At 37.2% G+C, this 22,570-nt stretch overlaps 1 protein-coding gene across 1 annotated transcript in view; it reads left to right on the plus strand.

Moving 5' to 3' along the window:
• The first annotated feature begins 6,794 nt into the window (after window positions 1-6,794).
• Wnt10 (Wnt oncogene analog 10) overlaps window positions 6,795-22,570 on the plus strand; it is a 62,595-nt gene continuing 46,819 nt past the window's right edge. The window contains exon 1 of the mRNA XM_065224476.1: window positions 6,795-7,024. Within this exon, the coding sequence (XP_065080548.1) occupies window positions 6,960-7,024 (65 nt within the window). The 5' untranslated portion in view covers window positions 6,795-6,959. The remainder of the gene's footprint in view (window positions 7,025-22,570) is intronic.

Raw genomic sequence — 22,570 nt, forward strand, 5'->3', positions numbered from 1 at the left:
TTCTATTTTAAAGGAATAAATGTTTTCAACTCGATGCCTGGACATTAGAGTGATACAAAATTTGAAATTTTCGCTCCACAATACTTAAACGATTCCAAATCGGATCCTGACTAGCCTCTCAAAATTTGAACCCATTTGGTGAGAAACTGAGATGGCACAAACCATTTGAAGTTTGTATGGGAATTACTATGGTAAAACCAAGATTTTTGTTCATGTCTATCTAATAATTCACCATATCAATTTGCTTCAAAAGTTTTCAACTGTACTTGTAGAAAATTTTCTCAGCTACAACTTTGCTCAAGATCACTTTTTGATTAAATGCAAGGATCGAAAGTTATCAATGGTTCAATACGCTGATGTCTTATGATCATGCTCAATCAGCTGCTCAGCAATCAACATTGGTGTTTCTGGGGCGTTGAATAGGACACAAAAATCATGGCTACTATGTCACACTGCAAAATACAGTGTTGCCTACAGAGCAGCTGCTTGATCATGTCATAAGTTTACCAATCTCTTAAATAATTAATAACTTTTTCTTGTCTCGTTTTATATAGAAACGATCTTCGGCAAAGTTGTAGCTGAGAAAATTTTCTATAACAATGGCTATCAAACTGTTTTGCAGCTCAATAAGGATAAGGCAAAGGAAGGCAATGAACAAAAAGTTGAGATTTCCCATAGTAATTTACATGCAAACTTCAAATGGCTTGTGCGAAGTCTGTTTCTAACCAAATGAGTTCTAACTTTGGGAGGCTAATCAGGACCCGATTTGAAACCATTTAAGCACTGTGGAGCGAAAAAGTCAAATTTTGCATCAGTCTACTGGACATATCAAACGTTGAGCAACACTTACAGAATTTAAAAGACACTGCATTTCACTCGTCAAAACTATCTTTTGAAAGTTATCCAGTGATATTTTATTAAGTGGCAAATTATGTTTCTTGACGAAGTTATCTCTAACGGATTATTTTGTATGGATAGCTGTTATAAAGACTTTTTAATAATTATTGTAGCACTGCAAAAACTATTTTGTTCGCCATGATGGTGATGATGGATTTTTAATATTTGATTTAATAGTAGTAGATTCAAAAAAAATTAGTTTACAAAGGTTTGAGCTTCGCGCGCGTATTACGGATATAGAGGACTCAATTTAACATTTGATAAAAAAAATCCAATTTTGAAGCTAATTTGGAAGATACCTTGAGTGATTAGAAGTTTTCTGGTAAATGTTGGGGGTTCGTGAGTATTCCTGACATTGCTGAAAATTATGATGGCATCAGATTGCAGGGTTGCTAGTGTAATAGGATGCTTTGTTGATTGTTCATTAACTCTTGCTTGCTTGTAATACTTATGAATAATTTATGTGGACAAAAAGGCAAACTAAGAGGTGGACGCCTGAGCTTTTCCACACTTATATCGCTGTGAAGCAACTGTAAACTCTAGAGCGAATTTATATCTGTTACTGTAACCAGTTCGATTTTGTTTGCTAACCTGGTTAAAATGTCATATTTAATTATCTTAAAGATAAATCGTCCAGCTCAAACCTTTGTAGAGGTAAGAGGTCGGACCATCATCATCATCATCATCAGACCTTCAAATGATCAGAAATTGACATCAAATCCTTTGAATACTATCTCACCATATCAAATTGATCAAAAATTCTTCTGAAGGGCGACATTCTATATCCTAAGCGGACGATTTTTTTTTTTAATTTAGAATCCAGTTCCTATCCCATTCAAAATCAAGTTCTAAACATGTACATTCAACTTTCAATAACTGAAAAATGTTTATTTTGTAGGATCTGGAGCAACACTTTGCTACTTAAAATGCATTTCATACACAGAAAAAAATTCTGAATTGTAACTATCGCGTTAAATCTCCCTTCGTTTAATTTTGAGGTATACTTGGCATAAACAGCGAAATCGTTTACAAGCTTGCATACAATATTGCTAAATATCACGTAAATTTATGCCAAATCTAGCGTTAATTTTACGTGCGCTATAGCCCGCAGAAATTTTCATGAATTTTTCGAACGGTGTATAACAAACCGGTTTTATATGTTTCAAAGTACGTCTGTCACCATATTAAATTTTGATGTTCCAAAATTATGACAGATTAACTGAATATCATTTGACTCACTTTGATTGTTTCATAGTAACATAGTTCAAACTAACATCAGAAATGATGTAGGGGAAATGGCTCCAATGTTGGCCTATGAATCTAAGATTGGGTCCAACGCTAAAAATCTGCTTATAATTTATCAATTTTAACTAGATGAACGCTTCATTGGGACGGTGCTAATGGATATTTTATGTCGCTAATGAAAATTGAGTCGATTCCTGAATTTATTATGGGCCCAAATTAATGGCATTTAGGCCAACATTACATCCATTTCCCCTACCTATCCCTGTTTATACAAGACATAGGGCTATATTTAAAAAACCGTGCATTATTGGCTACCATTTTCATAAATTTTTCGTGGTCGTCCTTTCTTTCGCTGATGGAAAATTAATATGATCATCTGTTACTTTTGTGTCGTCACCATTTTACATGTAACGATGGCAGTCGCAAAACGGCAAATAAAATGAAACCAGAAGACAAACGCAAAGCTCCAGTTAAGATGTAATAGCTATGAAGAATAGAACTCATCAAAATTTAGTATTAAAAAATCCTTTTTTCAAAGTCACACACTTCTGAAAAAAAAAGTAGAAGGATCTGTGCCTAGGGGCACGAACGGAAGCTTGACGTAGGATCGCTAGTGGACGGAATAAATGTGAAGAGCATTTAGTTCTTTTAATTGATCAATTATCTGTTATCTCAACTCTTTCCGGTTTTTAATTGTAGGCGTACCAAATTGTTAGTATTTTTTTTTTTCAAAGCGAAAGTTGATTAAGAGAATCAATCAAAATCACTTGCACTCCTGCTTCCAAGTTTGGTTACAAGATTATAACTCTGGAGAGCATTTTGTGTGGTCGTTGGGGGCTTGTGGTTCTGAATATGGACAAACAAGCACAGATAAATTCTATTCCAACTCTTTACTGATGTAAGCTTGATGGCCCTGAAAAGGGCCGTTTTATTGAAGAAGACATCCATGGCCACTTACGCTTGGCGTGCTGAGTGTAGGTGACAGCATCACGGACCTCATTTTCCAGGAACACCTTCGGCACACCTCGTAGATCAGACCGGAGATACGTTTGACACCACCACGGCGAGCCAGACGACCGATGGCGGCTATATCGAAGAACTTTGCGATGACGCTTGGCGCCTCCTTTACCACGACAAGTCAATTGTTGATTGTTAGGTGTTAAGGTGTGGACTAGCCACCACCTTCCTACTGCTGCTATTGCGAAGCGAAAATGAGCTAATGCAAAATATTACGCAATTCCATCCTCCCTATTCGCCCGCGCCCGAGGATCGGAGGCGAATGCCACTTCGACTTGTTTCGTCTACTTACTACTCTCTGACGACTGTGCTGGGGAAGCAGCATATGCATGTAGGTAATTGGTTTTGGGATTTGTTAATTAATTTGACGCTTTTGAACAATGCTGGACATTTACCAGTTTTTCAATAGTTTCTTGTTGAAAATCAATAATGTTATCGATGCGTAGCCATATTTCTGATCGATTGGTGATAAAATTATTGAAATTGGACCATCAAAATCTTTCTTAATTTTTTACATGTTCCATTTTCGGTTTTCACAAAGTGTACCCCCATATAGAAATCAAAGACGTAGTCCTACGTCAAAAAAAAAAATTGTGCACTATCCAAAGGCAGCAATTCACTTGGTACGCTAGTGGCATCTGGTGAGGAAACAGGTCTTGTAAATCTGAAGAACATTGCGAAAAATTGCCTATCTAGTAGAGCTGTCAAGTTAAAGCAAGTAACTAAAAGTAAAATTGTACACTCGGAGCCGGCTGGTGTGAGAATTCCGAGCTGAGCTGCTCACTTTACAATAGGTCTTGGTAATCTGAACAACGTTACTGGAGCAAGCTTTTATCTAGTCGAGATGTCGACCTAAGCAAGTCATTAAAATTAAATAACATTAGTGTCACAGACAAACAGACGTAATTCTTTGTCCTTAATGGTCGTACTCGTAATTAACGTTCGATTTAAATATTATTTGTTTCACGAGTCCCTCACCACAGCGCTGACATTGGATCACTTTGACGTTTCTATAGATTCAATCGAACTTGTATGCAACATTGACTTGGCAAACAAGTTCTTTTCCGCGAATATCTCGCGAGATGTCGTTAGTGATTTCTGCGACGATATTTTTAAATAAAATTAATTTTAAAAGCTACTACTGTGCTAGTTGTGAGTGAATTTTCAACTAAAATGCCCACCAAACGAGAGGGCTTGTAATTCATAACAACTTTACGCAAGACAGAAAACTTATATCTAGTCGTGCTGTCAAGTTATAGATAGTAAACAATAAGATGTCAAATTGTACACTAGCGTCACCTGGTTGGTGAATTGTGAACTGAGCCGTCCACCATAAAAAAAAGTCTTATTAATCTGAGCATCATTGTCTAAGACCGCAACCTTCTATCTCGCAAGTTAAAGCAAGAATTTAGCAGGTAAATAGCCATTTGGTGAGTGAATTTTTAGATGTGATGGTGCACCATTACTATGCACAATAGGTTTATTCATATGAACGCCTTGGCCGAAGACAGCAACCTTCAATCTAGTAGTGATGTAAGCAAGTAATTTGAAAATAAATGGCTCATCAGCGGTTCATGACATCTACTCAAAATTTAATCGGTTTTCACTCAAATTCACAAAAACTCTAAGTTTCTTATTGACTGAGTAAAATTATCGTCGGTTTGTCTTAAATTTTAAAGGAGTATGGAGCGAAAACTCAAAACTTGATATCTTAAAAAAATATATCTCATAAACGAAAAAAAAAACATCGCTGATTTCGCGATATAAATAACCTAAATTTTTATATATTAATAGCTAAAAGACCATATTTTAATAGCTAATTCCATATCTGTCTCTTTTATCTTCACGGTGGATGTTCATGGTATACTTTGATGTAATAAGACCACTGAAAATTCGCTTGAACTTCGTAGAATATTAGAAAATATTTCCAAAAAGGGGTCTGAGAAAATTGTGTCAATTCTGTAATTGAATTGATGCACCATACGTAATTTCACCAGACTCGGGTAATTTATTTTAAGATTACATGTAATAATAAATTGGATTTGTGTTCCTCGGTCACAATATCATTGCCTTTTCTATTTTCATTATTCATAAATCTGATGCCAGGCAATAAAATGGATATTTTTTAAACTACGTACTTGTTGAAAGTACAAGATGTAATGATGTAATTTTGGTAAATATAGCAAAATCACTTGGCTAACTCAATACATTTTGAAAACTTCCACGAAAACTGCTTGAAAATATTGAAGCTAAGCAACATCGATCTCACCAACCACTCTCACCACACTCGCCAGACCCATTATAAACGTGCAAAATTCCTCCACATAAATTCCAATCCTATCAGCGTTCAACCGTAATCCGTTCGACCACCCACAAACTATACCCCACGGCAGCAGAAAGTTGCCCCATCGCGATCTGCTACCCAACCCCTCGATAACACGTTCCGCCCATGCTATTACCACCCTGTTTCAGCGGTGGTGCTTGCTGAAGACCCCAAACGGTAGAGGAAAAGCTGCTCTCAAACCTAAATGCCCGTTTTTCTCCCATTACTGGTTGAGCTATCTCGCCCCCTGCCCTAGCCCGATCCCAGTTCAATTTGAATATAATTGATGGTGTAGTGTGTACTTTATCTCTTTTTCACATTGTTAGTCCCTCGAAAGTCCCTCTCCCCTCATCAGCAGCTGATCATCGCATTTTCTGTGGATGATCTTTCACTAAGCTTCCTTGGACGAGAGGCGCCCATCAGTGACCGTCGAGAGTCGCAGCTGCCAACAACACAAAACTTTTGAGCTGTGTGTACCTAGAAGAGCCGCTGACTGTGGGATTCGTCAAAAACAGATTCCAAACCACCACCGGCCGTCCCTTCTTTCAGCTTCCCAGTCCCAGTGTGTGTTGTGTCCTACTAGGGTTGCGCATTCCAACGAACACAAAACCCGCGCGCGCGAATTGAGTGTCCACCAAGAAGAGGTTCATCGCTTGTTGTTGCTTCCCTTTTTCAAGTCTCTCCCTCTCTGTTCAACTGACTCACTCACTCGCTCGTTCGTCCGTTCGCTCACAATTCGATGGCCTCTAATGGCCCAAAATGATCACACCTTCGAAGTAGCTGCGGCGATGATGCTTCCCAAGACCAAGAAGACCAATTGCTGACTGCTCCCAGGTGGAAGCGAAGAAAAGCCCAAAAACGAAGATAATCGAGTGGAGAAATCGAAGAAAAACAACAAATATTTTCGAAACGAGCTAACTGCTGCTGCTGCTGAGCGACCTAGGAGCACCAAAAGAAGGGAGGAGGGCTCGACCGTGCGGACGAGGAGAGTGACGAGAAAAACGAGTGTGCGTGTGTGTATTGCAGTGGAAAAAGAAGAAAAACACAACATCGACGAGCGGGCAAAAATATCAGTTATTTCCAATCGCCTTCGACCCGGGCCATCGTGAGACTCCCAACAAAGTGTATCTAGTAATAATTAAATTGCTATCGGATCCGGAAGTGAACCACAGCGTCCGAGGTGACGATTTTGACGAACTGATGCGCGGCCATGTGAAAAGTGATATTGAAAAGAAAATGTGGTGGTAATTTTGGTGGCAATTCAAGTCGGTTACCGTTTTCTTTTTGAGTGCTTTATGGAAATTGTAGTTGAAATGCAAATAAAGCAACGGGACTGGTCACCGAGAGCGCAAACCGTGGGACAATGGATTAATTACGGTGCTGATGGACATGTCAATCGGATAGAATCGGACACGCTTTGGATTGGAATCGGACAGCCGGACAGCGCCTCCGTTGCCACCGGAACAGGAACTGAGCAATGAGCAGTGCGAAAAGGGTGTTCAATGTTATCATCGTTTGGTTCGTTTTGAAGGTTGTTGGAAGGTGAGTTTGAATATTTGTTTAAGGGTAGTAGAAAATAATGTGCTACATGGCTTTGCTATGCTTAGATGCAATATAATCTTATGTTGACGTCCCAGCCAACTGCAACGGATAAGGTCTATATTAACAGCAGAGTTAATTTATGAACATCAAATCAATCATCCCCAAGAAACCGACTCATAAAGAATGTAAAGTGGTATGTGGTTCATGGTGAGACAGAATCATGATTGTAAAGTATTCGACCATATTCAAGAGATAATGATGTAGCATCGGACAGTTTCTGACTTATTATTTATTATCTGATTGATCCCTTATTTTATCGATTGCATCAAATCAACAGAGCTCACATTTACATGTAGTATCCCGTTTGCAAGGTTACATAAATCCGAGTTTAGACGAGGCAATTGAATTGAATTCTGATGGTCGACGTTTAAGTGACTTCAAAGCGACTACATAAAGTTGGACATCGACCAACTTTTTGGTCGTTCATTTCGCAGTTCAATTGAGTTGAACGCCGAACTGAATCATCTTAATTGTTGTTTTGTTTACATATGATGAAGAAGAAACAGTGAGTAGCAATAGAGTCATTTGTCACTGGTGTAACAACTGAAACGTTAGTTTTTCATCACAAGCAACTAACTGACGCTTGCGACACTTTTCTTTATCGAAGGTTGGGCCCATCGCTAAAAATCTGCTGTTTATCAATTGTATCTAGATGAACGCATAATTGGGACGGTACTAATGGATATTTACGGTATTACCATACCGGAGGCGGCGGGTTCGATTCCCGGTCCGGTCGAGGGAATCTTTCGGGTTGGAAATTTTCTCGACTTCCCTGGGCATAGAGTATCATTGTGCTTGCCACACAATATACAAATTCATGCATTGGTATTGGCATCGAAAGCTCTCAATTAATAACTGTGGAAGTGCATTTATAGAACACTAAGTTGAGAGCACGCAATAAGCTAATATGCGCTAAGCAATAAGCTTGAATGCTAATAAGAAGAAGAAGAATTGATATTTTTGGTCGCTATTGAAAATTTAGTCGATTGCTGAATTTATGTATGAACCCAAATAAGGTGTATTTAGGCCCCCTATATGACTGTGAGCTTGATTATCATATCGAACAACATTGTCTCACATTCTCGTAGACGTGCGAATAGCAGCTTCACCCGTCGTCCAGACGTGTTGTGTGTGTAGCACGGAGTAAAGGTTTGAATCCCGCCCCAGGATGTTAGAAACCCGCTCTAGTAATAAATGTACACGCCATTTGGTTTTGTGTGTACAAATGAGCAAAATATCAAATAATTATTAAGGGGGTATTCCCAATCTTCACAAAATGGCGGCAAACAGACCCCTGTTCGCCGCAAACGCCTGGACGGGCGAAGACTTTTCTCTGGAACGGCTTCATCTGAAACAGATTTCGTGATGAAATTAATAATCTGCATAAGATTCTCTGGAGCTTCTCCCGTTGGCAGCAAAAAATCTTGCAAATTAACAAAATGGCGGCCATATGAAAAAACAGGCGATTTTTAGCCCGCTTTTTTGCAGCTTTAAGGTGCTTCAAACAATGTTAAATGTTAATATTTTTGGCTGAAAGTGGAAGAAGCTCCAAAGAATTTAATAAGGAACAAAATGCGCAAAGATTCAAGTCAATATCTCTTATAGTTTCTGAGAAAAATCCTCGCCCGATAAAAAAAATGTGGTTTCGAGAAAAACGCGTTTAAAGTTTTGACTTTAGTTAAAACCATTTGGGGGTTCTTACCATTAGTCAGCTATGCCTGGACACCGAATTCGCTGATCGGAAAACGGCTTGGGAGGATGAAAGTATATAGTCTAAAGTACAAAAAAACATGAAAAAAAAAAATTTGATTTTTTGAAAAAAAAAAAGATCGGGAATACCCCCTAATGCCTACCATGCTCGAAATATAACGTAAATTTGTATGATAGTTCGGTATGATTACACACGTTTATATTATGCTGCTAACTAAATAAGAAATGTATGTACCACGGTGCATTGGGGTTTCTTCAGGAAGTAGTAGTTAAAATGACATTATACTAGAATTTCTAAATCTTCATGAACATCCATCAGCACCACAACAATAACATTGAATCATAAATATTTGATCAACCAACAGCCAAGATGCCAGAAATCTGTCTATCTTATCCCCGTAGAGTAAAGCGGGGCAAGAGTACGCAGGCGGCAAAAGTACGCACTGGTTCGAAAGACAGGTAAACGAAATGATGGACCAATGATTATGAGTAGGATTGAAGCCTCTACTGCATCCAAGCTGTCTAGAAAAATATTGTGTATTTTGAATAATCCACCTAAAGGTTATCACCAGAAGTATGTATTTTTTTCGAATTTTGCATATTTATTACAATTGCATTTACATTTTTTTTGGAAGCGGCATTATGATATCATGGATGAAGATTATAACCTAAGTATTCCAGTATTATGATTGATCTAAAGTATATGACAGGTAATTTATGGTATGTATCAGTAGACAATATAAGAAAGACGTAATTTATGGAAGGCCCTTTTAATTATTGACTTCGAGTGGGGCAAGAGTACGAATGGGTTAGAGTGGTTTCAATTTTTTTAAATGATTATAGAACCTGTTGTTAATTTTTGATTAGTAAGATTTAGTGCAATAATATTACCGAATATATCGACAGTGAGCATGCATAAGGGCGTAAACGCGATGATTGATTCTTTGTCGATAACGATAATCGATTGTTAATAACTCGCTAGATTTAACGTTTCTCGGTGCGTTTGCTGTTGCTTTTGATGGCCAATACAACATGTTACAACTCTGCATTAAACAAATTCTAGAAAATTGTTTCGCTTAGCTGTAGCAATGCAAAGAGAAAATTGACGAAGAGAATGGATCATCGCGTATACGCCCTTATGAATACTCACTGTCGATATTATTTACATCATATTTGTATGATTTAATGGTAATTCTCACCACTACAAAACCACTAACTTTCAACACTTGAACAAACAAAACTGATGAGGTCGTACATATAATATGCTCGTAAATATGACGAACTAAGGTCCAATTTTGATTTGTTCTAGATTTAGAACGCCTTCATTCGAATGAAATAGCCGTTTGTAAAACATTTAATAAGATGCGCACTATTTCCCCACCAGTTGTCTTATCATAGAGTACGTAATTAGTTTTAAAATTCATGTATCTTTTTTACCGTAACAACAAATTTAAGTTTATAACTCAGCGGTTCCGGTGGTGTAGTGGTAAGCGTGATTGCCTCTCACCCCAAAGAGCCTGGGTTCAATCTCAGTCAGCACCACCAGAATTTTCTGAGGCATAAAATCTCTGATCACGCCTTCCTTCGGAAGGGAAGTAAATCCGTTAGGCCCCTGTCCATGAGTTGATGAGTCGAAATGTAGGGTCCAGGTGTGGGAGCTGTCTTCCTGGCGTCGCACAGTGGTCCAGATCTGTAAAAACCCGGTCAAAAGTGATTATCTCACGAACGATGCATTTTAGACATGTGGTGTCTTCAGGAAAGTTTCTGGATATGAAAAGCCCCTTCTTATGACATTGACAGATCAATGATTAATCCCCCTAGAAGTGAGATCGAAAATTTATTTTTGTCAAAGTTTCATATTTTGGATCGGTGTCTTGGGCAAAGTTTTAGAAAATATCATAACAAGAAACTTTGCTGAAGACACTAGGTGTCCATTTCTTTACCCCATTGAAATATGGAACGTTTTTGGTAGAAACCCCCTTAATTTAAGTTTTTGCTCTATAACAATTTTCATTTAACTGCTACTGGTTTGAAATGTTCTACAAAATTTTTCAAAACATCAAAACCTACAAAATTTCTGAAGATTATAGGATACTAAATTGCATAATAGGTCAGTTATTATTGATTTTTCCGAAAAAATAATAATTTTTGGCCACTTAATTATGATTTACTACCATTCTCCACGAAATCCCACGTTGAAATCAATTGCAAAATAATCGTTTAGGTGTGTTTTTATCAAAACATTCGACATTTCATGCAGAAACATGCAGAAACATGAGTTAGAGGTAACATAATGCGTAATATGCGATGTTTTCTATGGAAAACACCTTAATATTGAGTTTTTCGTACATATAATATTCTTTGAACCTCTACTGCTTCAAAGTAGGGCCACATATTTTCAAAATATTCCACCGTACTGTATTTTCAAAGTAATTCTTTATTTTTATTGAAACATATATGTTTTTGCAGTTTGATGGCGATTTGCTGCCGCAAAACAAAATTAAGCTTTCTTTATTTTTTCAAAGCCTAACTTCTTTTTCAGTATTGCTAATACTTTATTGTTAGCTTGGCACAATCATGGTTTGGTAAACGTACATATTAAGTAACAGATATTAATATTATATAAAAACTTGGCTAATTTCAAACAGTCTTCATTCATGCATTATAATTTCAACAAATTTTGCACAGCATCAGGTAATGTTTGGGATAACTTGGATTTCATTGGTCTGGTCATTGACAAAAGTATATCGCCTGTAATAAACCAAGAGATATGTTATTTCTTATTTTTCCTGTTTTTAAAAGAATTTTCTTACCCGTTAAAATTAATCTTTGCAACAGATCCGTCATTGTGGCTTGGCGAGAGGTCTTTCGCGTCCGATGCTCTCGAAATGACCTTACATTTTTATTCCGAGCTTCTAACGCTTCTTCCGAGTAAAGACCCATCGGAAGCTCCATCGACTCCATTACATCAGCACCATGAATTAGTATAAAGTGCACTGATGATGGCATGTAGTACCAAGGATACTTTTTCTCAAATAAACGGGCTCTCTCCAGTGCGAATATTCTGAACTTCTCGGTATCAATTTCGCGACCACAGGCTAGAGTAGTTAAAATCACCGAGAATCGCTCCATAACTTCTCTGTCGAACCCAGTGATATCTGCCACAATGGAAATACTATCAAAAAATTTGCGAGCCGTATTGCCATCATTGGTAGTTCCGGTTCCTGGCTTGACAACATCGACGAGCAATCCCAGTTCTTCCTTTAATCGTTTCTGGATCATCTCTTTCCTTTCTTTATACAATTGCTGGTTTACGCTCCATTTTTTAAGCTCCATTTTGTAGGAAACATGCAACTCTAGCTCCAGAAAGCGAATCCGTGCATGAAGAACTGCAATTCCGTATTTAAATGTTGAAGCGTTTACTTGTCGCAATAACACTTGATCCACAGCCATTGCGGATGGAGTTGCTCCACAGGCATAGCAGGTAGCCATCGATGACGTATCCGTCAGGATGGTTCGAGCTTTTCCGTCAGTCATGGTCATACTGAGACGATGATATATTTTCAACTCATTTCCATTTTTCAGTTGTACCATGGATGGCTGCAGTGACGCAATTTGGTCAGATACATACTGTTCTTCACGCTTCAAGGTTATTTTATTTTCTTTTATGAATTGTATGCGGATAGGCTTGCAAAACCTTGTTGACGAGGGCGCAGGATTTGTCCAAATGGTGATTGGAGGACCGGATTCATTGATAGTTCTCAACTGTAGTGGCACTATAGCTGTCAACAGTACAGAGCTATCATCTGAAGACTCGGAGGAAATCGACTGTTTATACTGTGAGTGCCCACTACTGCCATCACAGCCCCACTTATGCAGCAACTCCAATCTCATCTCAATTGAATTTTCCAACAATCCTTCACTTTCCAAGTGTTCCGCGATCCTTTTAGCGTCCAAGTCTACCAAATCCTGGAGCTTAACTTCTGCACTTGTTTCAGATACTGTGATAGCTTCTGCTGGGGGTACGCTTTTTTCTTGGCCTCTAGTACCACATTATATGCAGGGAAAATGTCAGCATGGTGCGCTTTTCCAACAGACCTAAGCAAATTATATTGATTTTTACTTAGATCAGCTTCAATGATCAATGAAACACCTTCCTCAGGAGTCAGTTTGACAGGCAATGAATGCATCTCTGTATTCTTGTACGCATCAAGAAAATCACTGGCTTTTTGAGGATTTTCAGCAACAAATTGAAGCAGCTTTGCTGCCGACTCATTCCCAACGGTTCTGAACCGCATGGCAACTGCATGCAGCAACTCTGCACCACTATGCTGCTCTCTGAGTGTCTCTGTTTTCCGCCGCTTACTGCGAGCTGACGAATTCTCGAAAGCCACAGATGGCCGACCTTTATTCGCCTCCTTTTCCTTCATTTCCACAGAAGTATCCTCGATATAAAACAAAACATCTTCATCAAGCCACTTACTATACTTAGCTTCAAAAGCAGAAAATTTTCTGTGACATTTGTCCCATCGCTCATAAAGCTTGTCTATTTCAGATATATTGAATGGGTCTTAAGCTATTGGTAGTTAGTATTAATAATCAAAACATACCACAAAATGATGAAATTATGCTTCGAACATGTTGAATGATGAGATCCGTTGGATTTGTTGCATTCAATGAACAAACGCAATTCAACACATAAGAAGTGACGTGGTTTTTCTGCTCATCTCTACTAAAAGCTGATTTCTCACGGATAATTTCTAGCAGCTTCCGTCGCGTTGAAGAAAATGGCTTCATTCTATGAAAAACGTAATTAATTCACTATTCAAATGATAAGAAGGGATAAACAAACCTGCTAAATTTCGGCTTCAAGCACACGATTTGGATACTGGAATTTTAATCTCTCGAAAAACACGTGCGGACTCACAACCATGTGATTTTGAAAGACCGAAGGGTACACAAAAAAAGCAACGCATGCTATGTACGTTGCACCAAAAACGTTATGCAGATTTCGTGGAGAATGGTAGTAAATCATAATTAAGTGGCCAAAAATTATTATTTTTTCGGAAAAATCAATAATAACTGACCTATTATGCAATTTAGTATCCTATAATGTTCAGAAATTTTGTGTGTTTTGATGTTTTGAAAAATTTTGTAGAACATTTTAAGCCTGTAGCAGTTGAATGAACATTGTTATAGAGCAAAAACTTAAATTAAGGGGGTTTCTATAAAAAACGTTCCATATTTCAATAGGGTAAAGAAATGGACACCTAGTGCCTTCAGCAAAGTTTCTTGTTATGATATTTTCTAAAACTTTGCCCAAGACACCGATCCAAAATATGAAACTTTGACAAAAATAAATTTTCGATCTCACTTCTAGGGGGATTAATCATTGATCTGTCAATGTCATAAGAAGGGGCTTTTCATATCCAGAAACTTTCCTGAAGACACCACATGTCTAAAATGCATCGTTCGTGAGATAATCACTTTTGACCGGGTTTTTACAGATCTGGACCACTGTGAGTCGGTAGCATTGGTGCTCTGCACGGAAAACAAGACCGACGAAAAACAAATCAAGGAAAAAATAAAATTGTCTTATCATAAGGACTAGCAATTGTTCGACACAGTGCATAAAAAATAGAGGCCTCAACAAGAAACCTATTTTTTTTTCAGGCTATAAAATGCATGTAGGGTCTGTATTCTCAACCTTGGAGTCCCTAATATTGACCCTTTACACAAATGATGCAGTAGGACGTTTTTGGATTACTTTGCATTAGCAATCAAACAAAGCTATTTGTACCGATCAATGCTTCATATCTAGGAAAAAAAATATTAGGAGATTTATATTGATGTGTCCAAGCTTTGGATCTATTGGCCCAGATCCCCATTCAAATTGTTTCTATAGATCAGTTCAAGGCCAAATAGAATAATAAAATGAATTTTTTACTAGACCTTCCCCGATTTACTTCTACCGATTTACGACATTCTACCGATTTAGTCAGTGACGAACATGTGCAGTTTTATAGTAAAACTAGCTGAGTGTGCCCGGTCTTGCTCGAGATTCAATATTAGCTTGAGTTTATTCACCGGTTAAAAAAAGCATGCTATATTGAATGTAGCCCCTCCTCTTATCTAAGGGGCTACCCTCTATGACCATCTCCTTATATCCCCACATGCCATATTTGGTTCCATTTGCTTGATTAGTTCTCGAGTTATGCAGAAATTTCTGTTTCATTTGTATGGGAGCCCCCCTTACAGAAGGGAAAGGGGTCTCGAACCATCATAAGAACCTTTCCCTGCCCCAAAAACCCCTGCATACGAATTTTCACACCGATCGGTTCAGTAGTTTCCGAGTCTATAAGGGTCAGACAGACAGACAGAAATTCATTTTTATATATAAAGATTAAATTAATTAAACAAACTGGCATCAGCGTTCGTAACTGCCTGAATTACAATAATTTGAAAGAGATTGCTTGAAGTTACATTTTTTGTAACAAGGTGAATATTTGTCATTGACAAAAAATTAATGAATCTTTGACGAAGGTTTATGTGCGTCAATTTTTCCAGTGACATTGTCAAAAATAATTATGTCAATATCGCGTAAAAACTTTGATTGACAATGCAAGTTGTCTGCACAGCTCGCAAGTTAAAAAGACTGTGAAAAAGTAATTTTTCAATATTGTTTTAATGTTTGCCGGACAAATGGTCGACGACAAATGACAAAACGACAAATGACAAAACGACGAATGACAAAATATCGAAAGAACAAAAGGTCTATGGTACAAAAGGTTGAAAGGACAGAAGGTCGAAAGGACAAAAAGTCTAAAGGACAAAAGGTCGAATGAAGAGAAGGGGGTCAAAAGGTCGAATGGACACAATGTTGAATGATGAGAATGGGACAAATGGTCGAATGGTTAAAATAGGATCTAAATCTCGAATGGTCTCAAGAGAGACAAAAGGTTGAATGACCTAAAGAGAAAAAAAATATCGAATACCAAATTATCTATTTTTTTTTTCCTTTGGTTTGTTTTTTCCGTCGATCTTGTTTTCCGTGCACCATGTGAGCACCAATGCTACCGACGTGCCACAGGAAGGCAGCTCCCACACCTGGACCCTACCTATCGACCCATCAACTCATGAGCCGGGGACCAACGGCTTCACTTCCCATCCGAAGGAAGGCGTGATCAGAGATGTTATGCCTCAGAACATCCTGGCGGCGCCGACTGGGATTAAACCCAGGCCTGCTGGGGTGAGAGGCAATCACGCTTACCACTACACCACCGGCCCCGTTAAAAATGATCTATTTATTGCTTTATTTATTCGGCAATCAAAAAATCGTAGACTACATAATACATTATAACTTATAATCTATGATTTCACAGTGCTTGGATATATTTTTTCCACTGTAGCGGAGGCATATTTCGGTCTATCATTTCAAAGTGTAGATTATAAACAGACATCCTCTGACGTAGTTAGTGCGATGACGATCCACCACGAACAAATGTCGATTATGCAATTGACGAGAAGGTACATACAAATTTAGTCTTGATACTAAATAAGCTGTGTCAATGCGTTACGAAGCGATGTTGAATAGTAACGGTGTCTTAAGTCTGTCAAGCATGCTTTCCATTATTTGACATCTGGTCAAGATGGCTGCACAACAAAAATGGACCACCATTTGACCTTGTGTCTCTCTTTGAATGATTCGGTATTTTTTTTCCATCCAACCATTTGTCGTTCTTCTCATCATTCGACCTTTTGCCCGTTAAATTTTCTTGCCCACCTCACGTTATGTTAATTCAATCATTTTATTTTGCCTCTCTCGTTCGATTTTTTGTCTCTATTTGAACCATTCGACCTTTTGTCCATTCGACCTGTTGCCCCGTCCTTATCAGTTATCCATTTTAACCATTTGACTTTTTGCCCATTGATTAAACTCAACCTTCTGCAACTTGCATGGAACTCACATTTTTGCCATTCTAGATCTTGATTCACGTTCGAACATTTTATAGTAGATCTTGTAAAAATTTTAAAAATGGCGTGTTTTACTTTTTTCCTATAAATTGTAGTATGAAAACGACGTCCAAATACTCAAATACATCAATATGTCGTTGTTAAATTTTTAATATTTTTTTTTTTCATAATAGGCTCATGAAAAATGCAAAATTTAGGAAAGTTGAAAACCAAGGATACTTCAGAATTGACAAAAATCGAAGAACAAGAACTTTTAGCCAAATTTTTGAACTTTTTTTTAGAACGCTAATTACTTCCATTTTTTTTTCCAACGGTGACAACAACAGGTACCGACCAAAAGACCGAAGGGAACTGATAACACTGTGCAACAAATCGGAACTTTTTTTCTAGGACTGAGAAAGTTGACCATATTTGACATTCTTGCAGACTTCTGAGTAATAGTCCTGAACATACCTATATCCTAACCCGTCCTATTTTGTGGTACCACCCTCTTTATGCAGTTTGGTATGTTGTCCCGATGTCGGTCGTATACTGCCTAACTCAAGCATGTTACGACATTGCCATACAGATGTTTTTTTGTAGAAAATTACTTGAGGAACATTTTTCTAGAATATTTATATCTCGTTGTCTTACCGCTCGTTTGGGTGATTTTTTAAATTGGGTACCCCCCTAAAAATCTAAAATTCTTGTAAAATCACTGAAAACCCCATAGTATGTGCAGGTTTGTTGAGATATCCATAAAGTAATTTTTTAAACAACCCAAAAGAATGAAAACACTCTAAATCCGATGATTTTAATCATACTTTATTGTTATTTTATTCAATTTAAAAATATTATTGGCCTTTCCTGATTATAAGAATAAAACAATTTTCTATGACTGAGAAAATTGACCATATTTGACTTTCTTGTTGTCCCTTTAGTAAAATTCTAGAACATACTTATATCCTAACGCGTCCTAATTTTTTGGTACCGCCATCTTTATAAACTTTGGTATGTTGTCCCCAGTCTTGTAAGCGGTCACGGTAGTCGACACATTTTCTGTGATAATTGACTGTCTTTGCTTCCGACACTTGCAAAACAAGCTATCATAGTACAGTACCAAACTAAAATGTAATATGAAAGGCTCTGTCATACGACACTGTCGCCGAAGACCGTCACAAATGTATGTATTTTAGTTTTTCTCATAATAAGAGCTGCTGATGGTGTGCTTGTGTGAATTCTGAAAATAGCAAGCAATGATGTCCTAGTAATAATATTTCTGATCAGAAATGGTTTGATTTACACCAAATTTAGGAATTACAACGAAATCACACATGTCATATGATAGCTATTTTGATAATTTTCTTTTAGCTCGAATGTTATTCTACCGCTCGTGTTGTGTGAGAGAGACGACGGTAGAGCATGAGTGTTCGAATACAAACAGACTGTCGCGCACGACAACGAAACGAGTGTAGTAAAAAACGTCATTGTTTCAACCCCTGGTTGTCCCAATGATGGTCGTATACTGCAAAATGATTGGGAAATGCGTGGACAACACCAGCTAAGGAAATCTAATGTAATCTACCCACCACTCGTTCCCAGAGACTCAATCTTGCTTCTTCCCCTTCATATCAGCTAGGGATAGTTAAACACTTTATTAAGTCATTGGACAAGAAAATGCCAGCGTTTCTATTTTTACGAGACGTGTTCCAGAAACTAAGACCAGCTAAACTTAAAGAAGGTAGCAAGTAAATATCTATATGATAGAATAATCTTAATTTTATTCGTTCGGCATGAATACTTAATGGCTCAGATATCAGGAAGCTAGAGAAGAGTACAGTCTTCGAAAACGATCTTTTGTCAAAGGAACAAGTTGCCTGGAGATGCGTTAAAAATGTGATTCATAATTGTCTTGGAGCAAATCGGTCTCCAAGATTCCGATCAATTATTGAGAGTATGATAATCGCGTTCAACGATATAAATGGGCACATGTTCCTAAAAATCCATTTCCTGCATTTCCATCTCGATCAACTCGAAAAAAAAATTGAGCACCGAAACCGATAAACATGGCAAAAGATTCCATACACTGCACCATTTGAAACTTGGTATGCAGGAAAAATTGGTATCTCTCTTGACAGAATTATGCTGGAACTTATTTGAAACCGAGTAATTAATAGTTGCACTTTTGGTTTTATTGAACATTTCTCATAGCTTTAGATCTTTGAGTGAGTACTTATAAGAAAAATCACCAAAATGAGAAATAATAGTATGTGTAATGGTTGTACTGTGAATTTATATGGATTTTATAGTTTTGAGGGGATGTGCCCAATTTTAAAAATCACCCAAACGAGGGGTAAAACGGCGATATATCGATTTTAAAACTTCTAGAAAAATGTTTCCCTAATTGTTTCCAACAAAAAACTCTCAGACAGCAATATCGTAACATGCTTTAGTTAGGCAGCATATGACCATAATCGGGACAACATACCAAAATTCATATAGAGAGTGGTACCAAAAAATTAGTTCGTTTTAGGGTATGTTCTAGACTTTTAATCAGAGGACAACAAGAAAGTCAAACATGGTCAATTTTCTCAGTCCTACACACTTAAACTTTTTCGCCGAAATTCCAACAGCCGAGTAGTTCTGTAATTTATTTTGCTGAGATTCAGTAAATCAATTGCCGAGACTAAGCTAACAAATATCATTTTGCTGACATATCAGCTAACAAACAGATATTTTGCAGATATATCAGCAAAAGTAAATGCCGAGGTAATCAGCTGTTGGAGATTTTACCGAGCTAAATTAAGAGTGTAGAAAGTCATGTTATTCTTATAATCAGGCAAGACCGGTAACATTATTAAAATGAATTAAAGTAAAGTAAGTATGGGTTGTTCAAATAATTACTTTAAGGAAATCTCAACATACCAGCACATACTAGGGTTTTTATAGTGAATTTTACATGAATTCTAGATTTTTAGGGGAGTACCCAATTAAAAAAAAATCACCGAAAGAAAAAAGTTCAAACTAAAATAGGTCAAAAGACAAAAGGTCGAAAGACAAAAGGTCGAAAGACAAAAGGTCGAAAGATAAAAGGTCGAAAGACAAAAGGTCGAATCGGAGATGAACTAGCGAAAGACAAAAGGTCGAAAGATAAAAGGTCGAAAGACAAAAGGTCGAATCGGAGATGAACTAGCCATAGGCTAAAAATCTCCTAAAAAAAAAAACAAAACAAAAGGTCGAAAGACAAAAGGATGAAAGACAAAAGTTCGAAAGACAAAAGGTCGAAATACAAAAGGTCGAAAGACAAAAGTTCGAAAGACAAAAGTTCGAAAGACAAAAGTTCGAAAGACAAAAGGTCGAAAGACAAAAGGTCGAAAGACAAAAGGTCAAAAGACAAATGGTCGAAAGACAAAAGGTCGAAAGACAAAAGGTCGAAAGACAAAAGGTCGAAAGACAAAAGGTCGAAAGACAAAAGGTCGAAAGACAAAAGTTCAAAAGGAACAAAAGGTAAAAATCCATAGAAAACCATATTTCAAAGAACGAGCAGCTTTTAAAAAAGAGAAAATAATATAAAATAATATTTCTCTTCTGAGTTTTCAGTTGAAGCATATTTACATCAGCCTTTGGTCTATTTTCCATTTTCCTTTTTGCTCTTTTGTCCTTTCGACCTTTTTTGATCTCGACCTTTTGTCCTTTCGACCTTTTTTCCTTTCGACCTTTTGTCCTTTCGACCTTTTGTCCTTTCGACCTTTTGTCCTTTCGACCTTTTGTTCCCTCGACCATTTGTTCTTTCGACCAAACGAAATCGTAGTTGCTGCTGTAACTGACTTGTTTCAAATTAATCTCTCCCCAATTTTTAAGTTCATTTTTTAGGCTTAAATGGTCATAAAAATTAATAAAAAAAAATACAAAAAGAAATGGATTGGTCTAGACTCTCCGATAGAACATTTCGATACTAGCCTTATATGAAAGGGTGAGCCCATGTTTCAACGATACTGACTTTTTTATAATAGGTTTTCTTACAGTGGCACCGTGGGGTGTTCTGATGAATGCAGAACTGCGAATCTAAAGAAAACTATTCCAATCGAAGAAGAGAATAGTGAAGAGAACACCTGGAGGCTTTAAATAAGAATTCCTAGTTCTGAAAAGTATTCAATGATAATTTTGGGGAGAATTTAATAAGGATTGAGAAGAGAATGTAAAGAGCATTCTGAGAAGAATTATAATTCAAAAGAAAGATTCAATACCATTCCCAAGAGAAACCAAGTGTAAGAACATTTTCAAATGATCATTGAGAAGGTTTTCTAAGAATTCTCTTAAGAATTATAGGAATCACTAGGAGTAAGGATACTGAAAAAAAAAATACATGTGGAATTAAGAGGATCGTCCCAAAGGAGAACTGAGAAGTAGTTTAAAGATATTCAGAGGAGCATTCTGAGGGATTTTGGAAATTATGTATAGGGGACTCCTAGTTGGGAAATACTGGGAAGTTTTCTGATGACATGACAAACAGAGTATCCTACCTCTAAGAAAATATGCAGGGGAATTCGAAGTAGAGCCCCAATATAATTCTGCACAATATTCCAAGGCAATTCTGTGATTGACGAATGACTTGACAATTCTGAGGAGATTTCTAAACTAGCTCTGCAGGGTATAGGTACCATGGGTACCAACACATATCATTGATGTATATTCAGAGATCCAATATCTAGCGAAAACTGTTTGCAGTTAGAAGAGAAATGTGATGTTAAAGAATCTGAATACAATTTTACCCCGAAGAACGCGTTCTGCGTTGATTTTTATCCGCCGCATTTTCTCGATGGATTTTCAACCAATCACTCTGATTTAAAGCGAGAAACTAGTTTCCTATCGATACTGCTCACATGCAAAAAATCAGACCGACTGGTTTAAAACCCGCCGAGAAAAATCGGTTAGTAGAACTCAGTGGGTAACGCGTTCTTCGGGAGATAGCTGTACACTCAATACTGTTTCACGCGTTTTTTTTTCGCCTCTATTTTCGATCATGCAGTCTCAAATGTCTACCAAATTGAATGCAACTTGCTTCAAAAACTCACACAAATGTAATATAAAAATATGGTGGTATTAAATTAGGGCAAATAAATAGAAAATTACATAAAAACTAAATTGAGAGTACCAGAGAAAATTTGTAATAAATCTATAAATCTATGGGTAGTTTAAGATAAACTAAGGAAATTCTAGAAAAAAATAAACCAATGGAAATTTGTGATAAGCTTCAAAAGGGATTACCTATCTTGATCATATTTCTGGCATTGATTTTGAAAAAAAAAATAAAAAAAACTTGGTTTTGGAGAAATGTTCAAGAATTCTGGGACATTGCCATTTTTCCAGGTGTATGTGACTTGCAAAATCATGAAACATGGACACGGGTTCAGAACTTCAATAACTTTATATTGTTTACATAGTTGAAGATGCTTAACGTCAAATATCAGACTTAAAGTGGTCATTTTATACGATAGATGAGGAGATGAAAGTATAGAGTTGATAGTTCCGTTAGAGTACGGCAGTGTGAAAATTCTATATAGAGAGTAGGAAGCGAGCAAAGGTGGTAAAGGAGATGATCGAAATTGACCTTTGCTTGCTTTCTACTCTCTATATAGAATTTTTACACTGACATACTCTAACGGAACTATCAACTCTATACTTTCATCTCCTCATCTATCGTATAAAGTGACCACTTTAAGCCTGATATTTGACGTTAAGCATCTCCAAATTTGTTAATCGTTTACTTAATGTATGAAGTAATACAAACATGATCAGTTAAAGTTTATCTTGTTATTGCTA

The sequence above is a fragment of the Ochlerotatus camptorhynchus genome, unplaced genomic scaffold (genome assembly GCF_037179485.1).
Source record: "Ochlerotatus camptorhynchus isolate MF236.1 unplaced genomic scaffold, CSIRO-AGI_Acam_v1.1 ptg000211l, whole genome shotgun sequence".
In the NCBI taxonomy this organism is placed as follows: Eukaryota; Metazoa; Arthropoda; class Insecta; order Diptera; family Culicidae; genus Ochlerotatus; species Ochlerotatus camptorhynchus.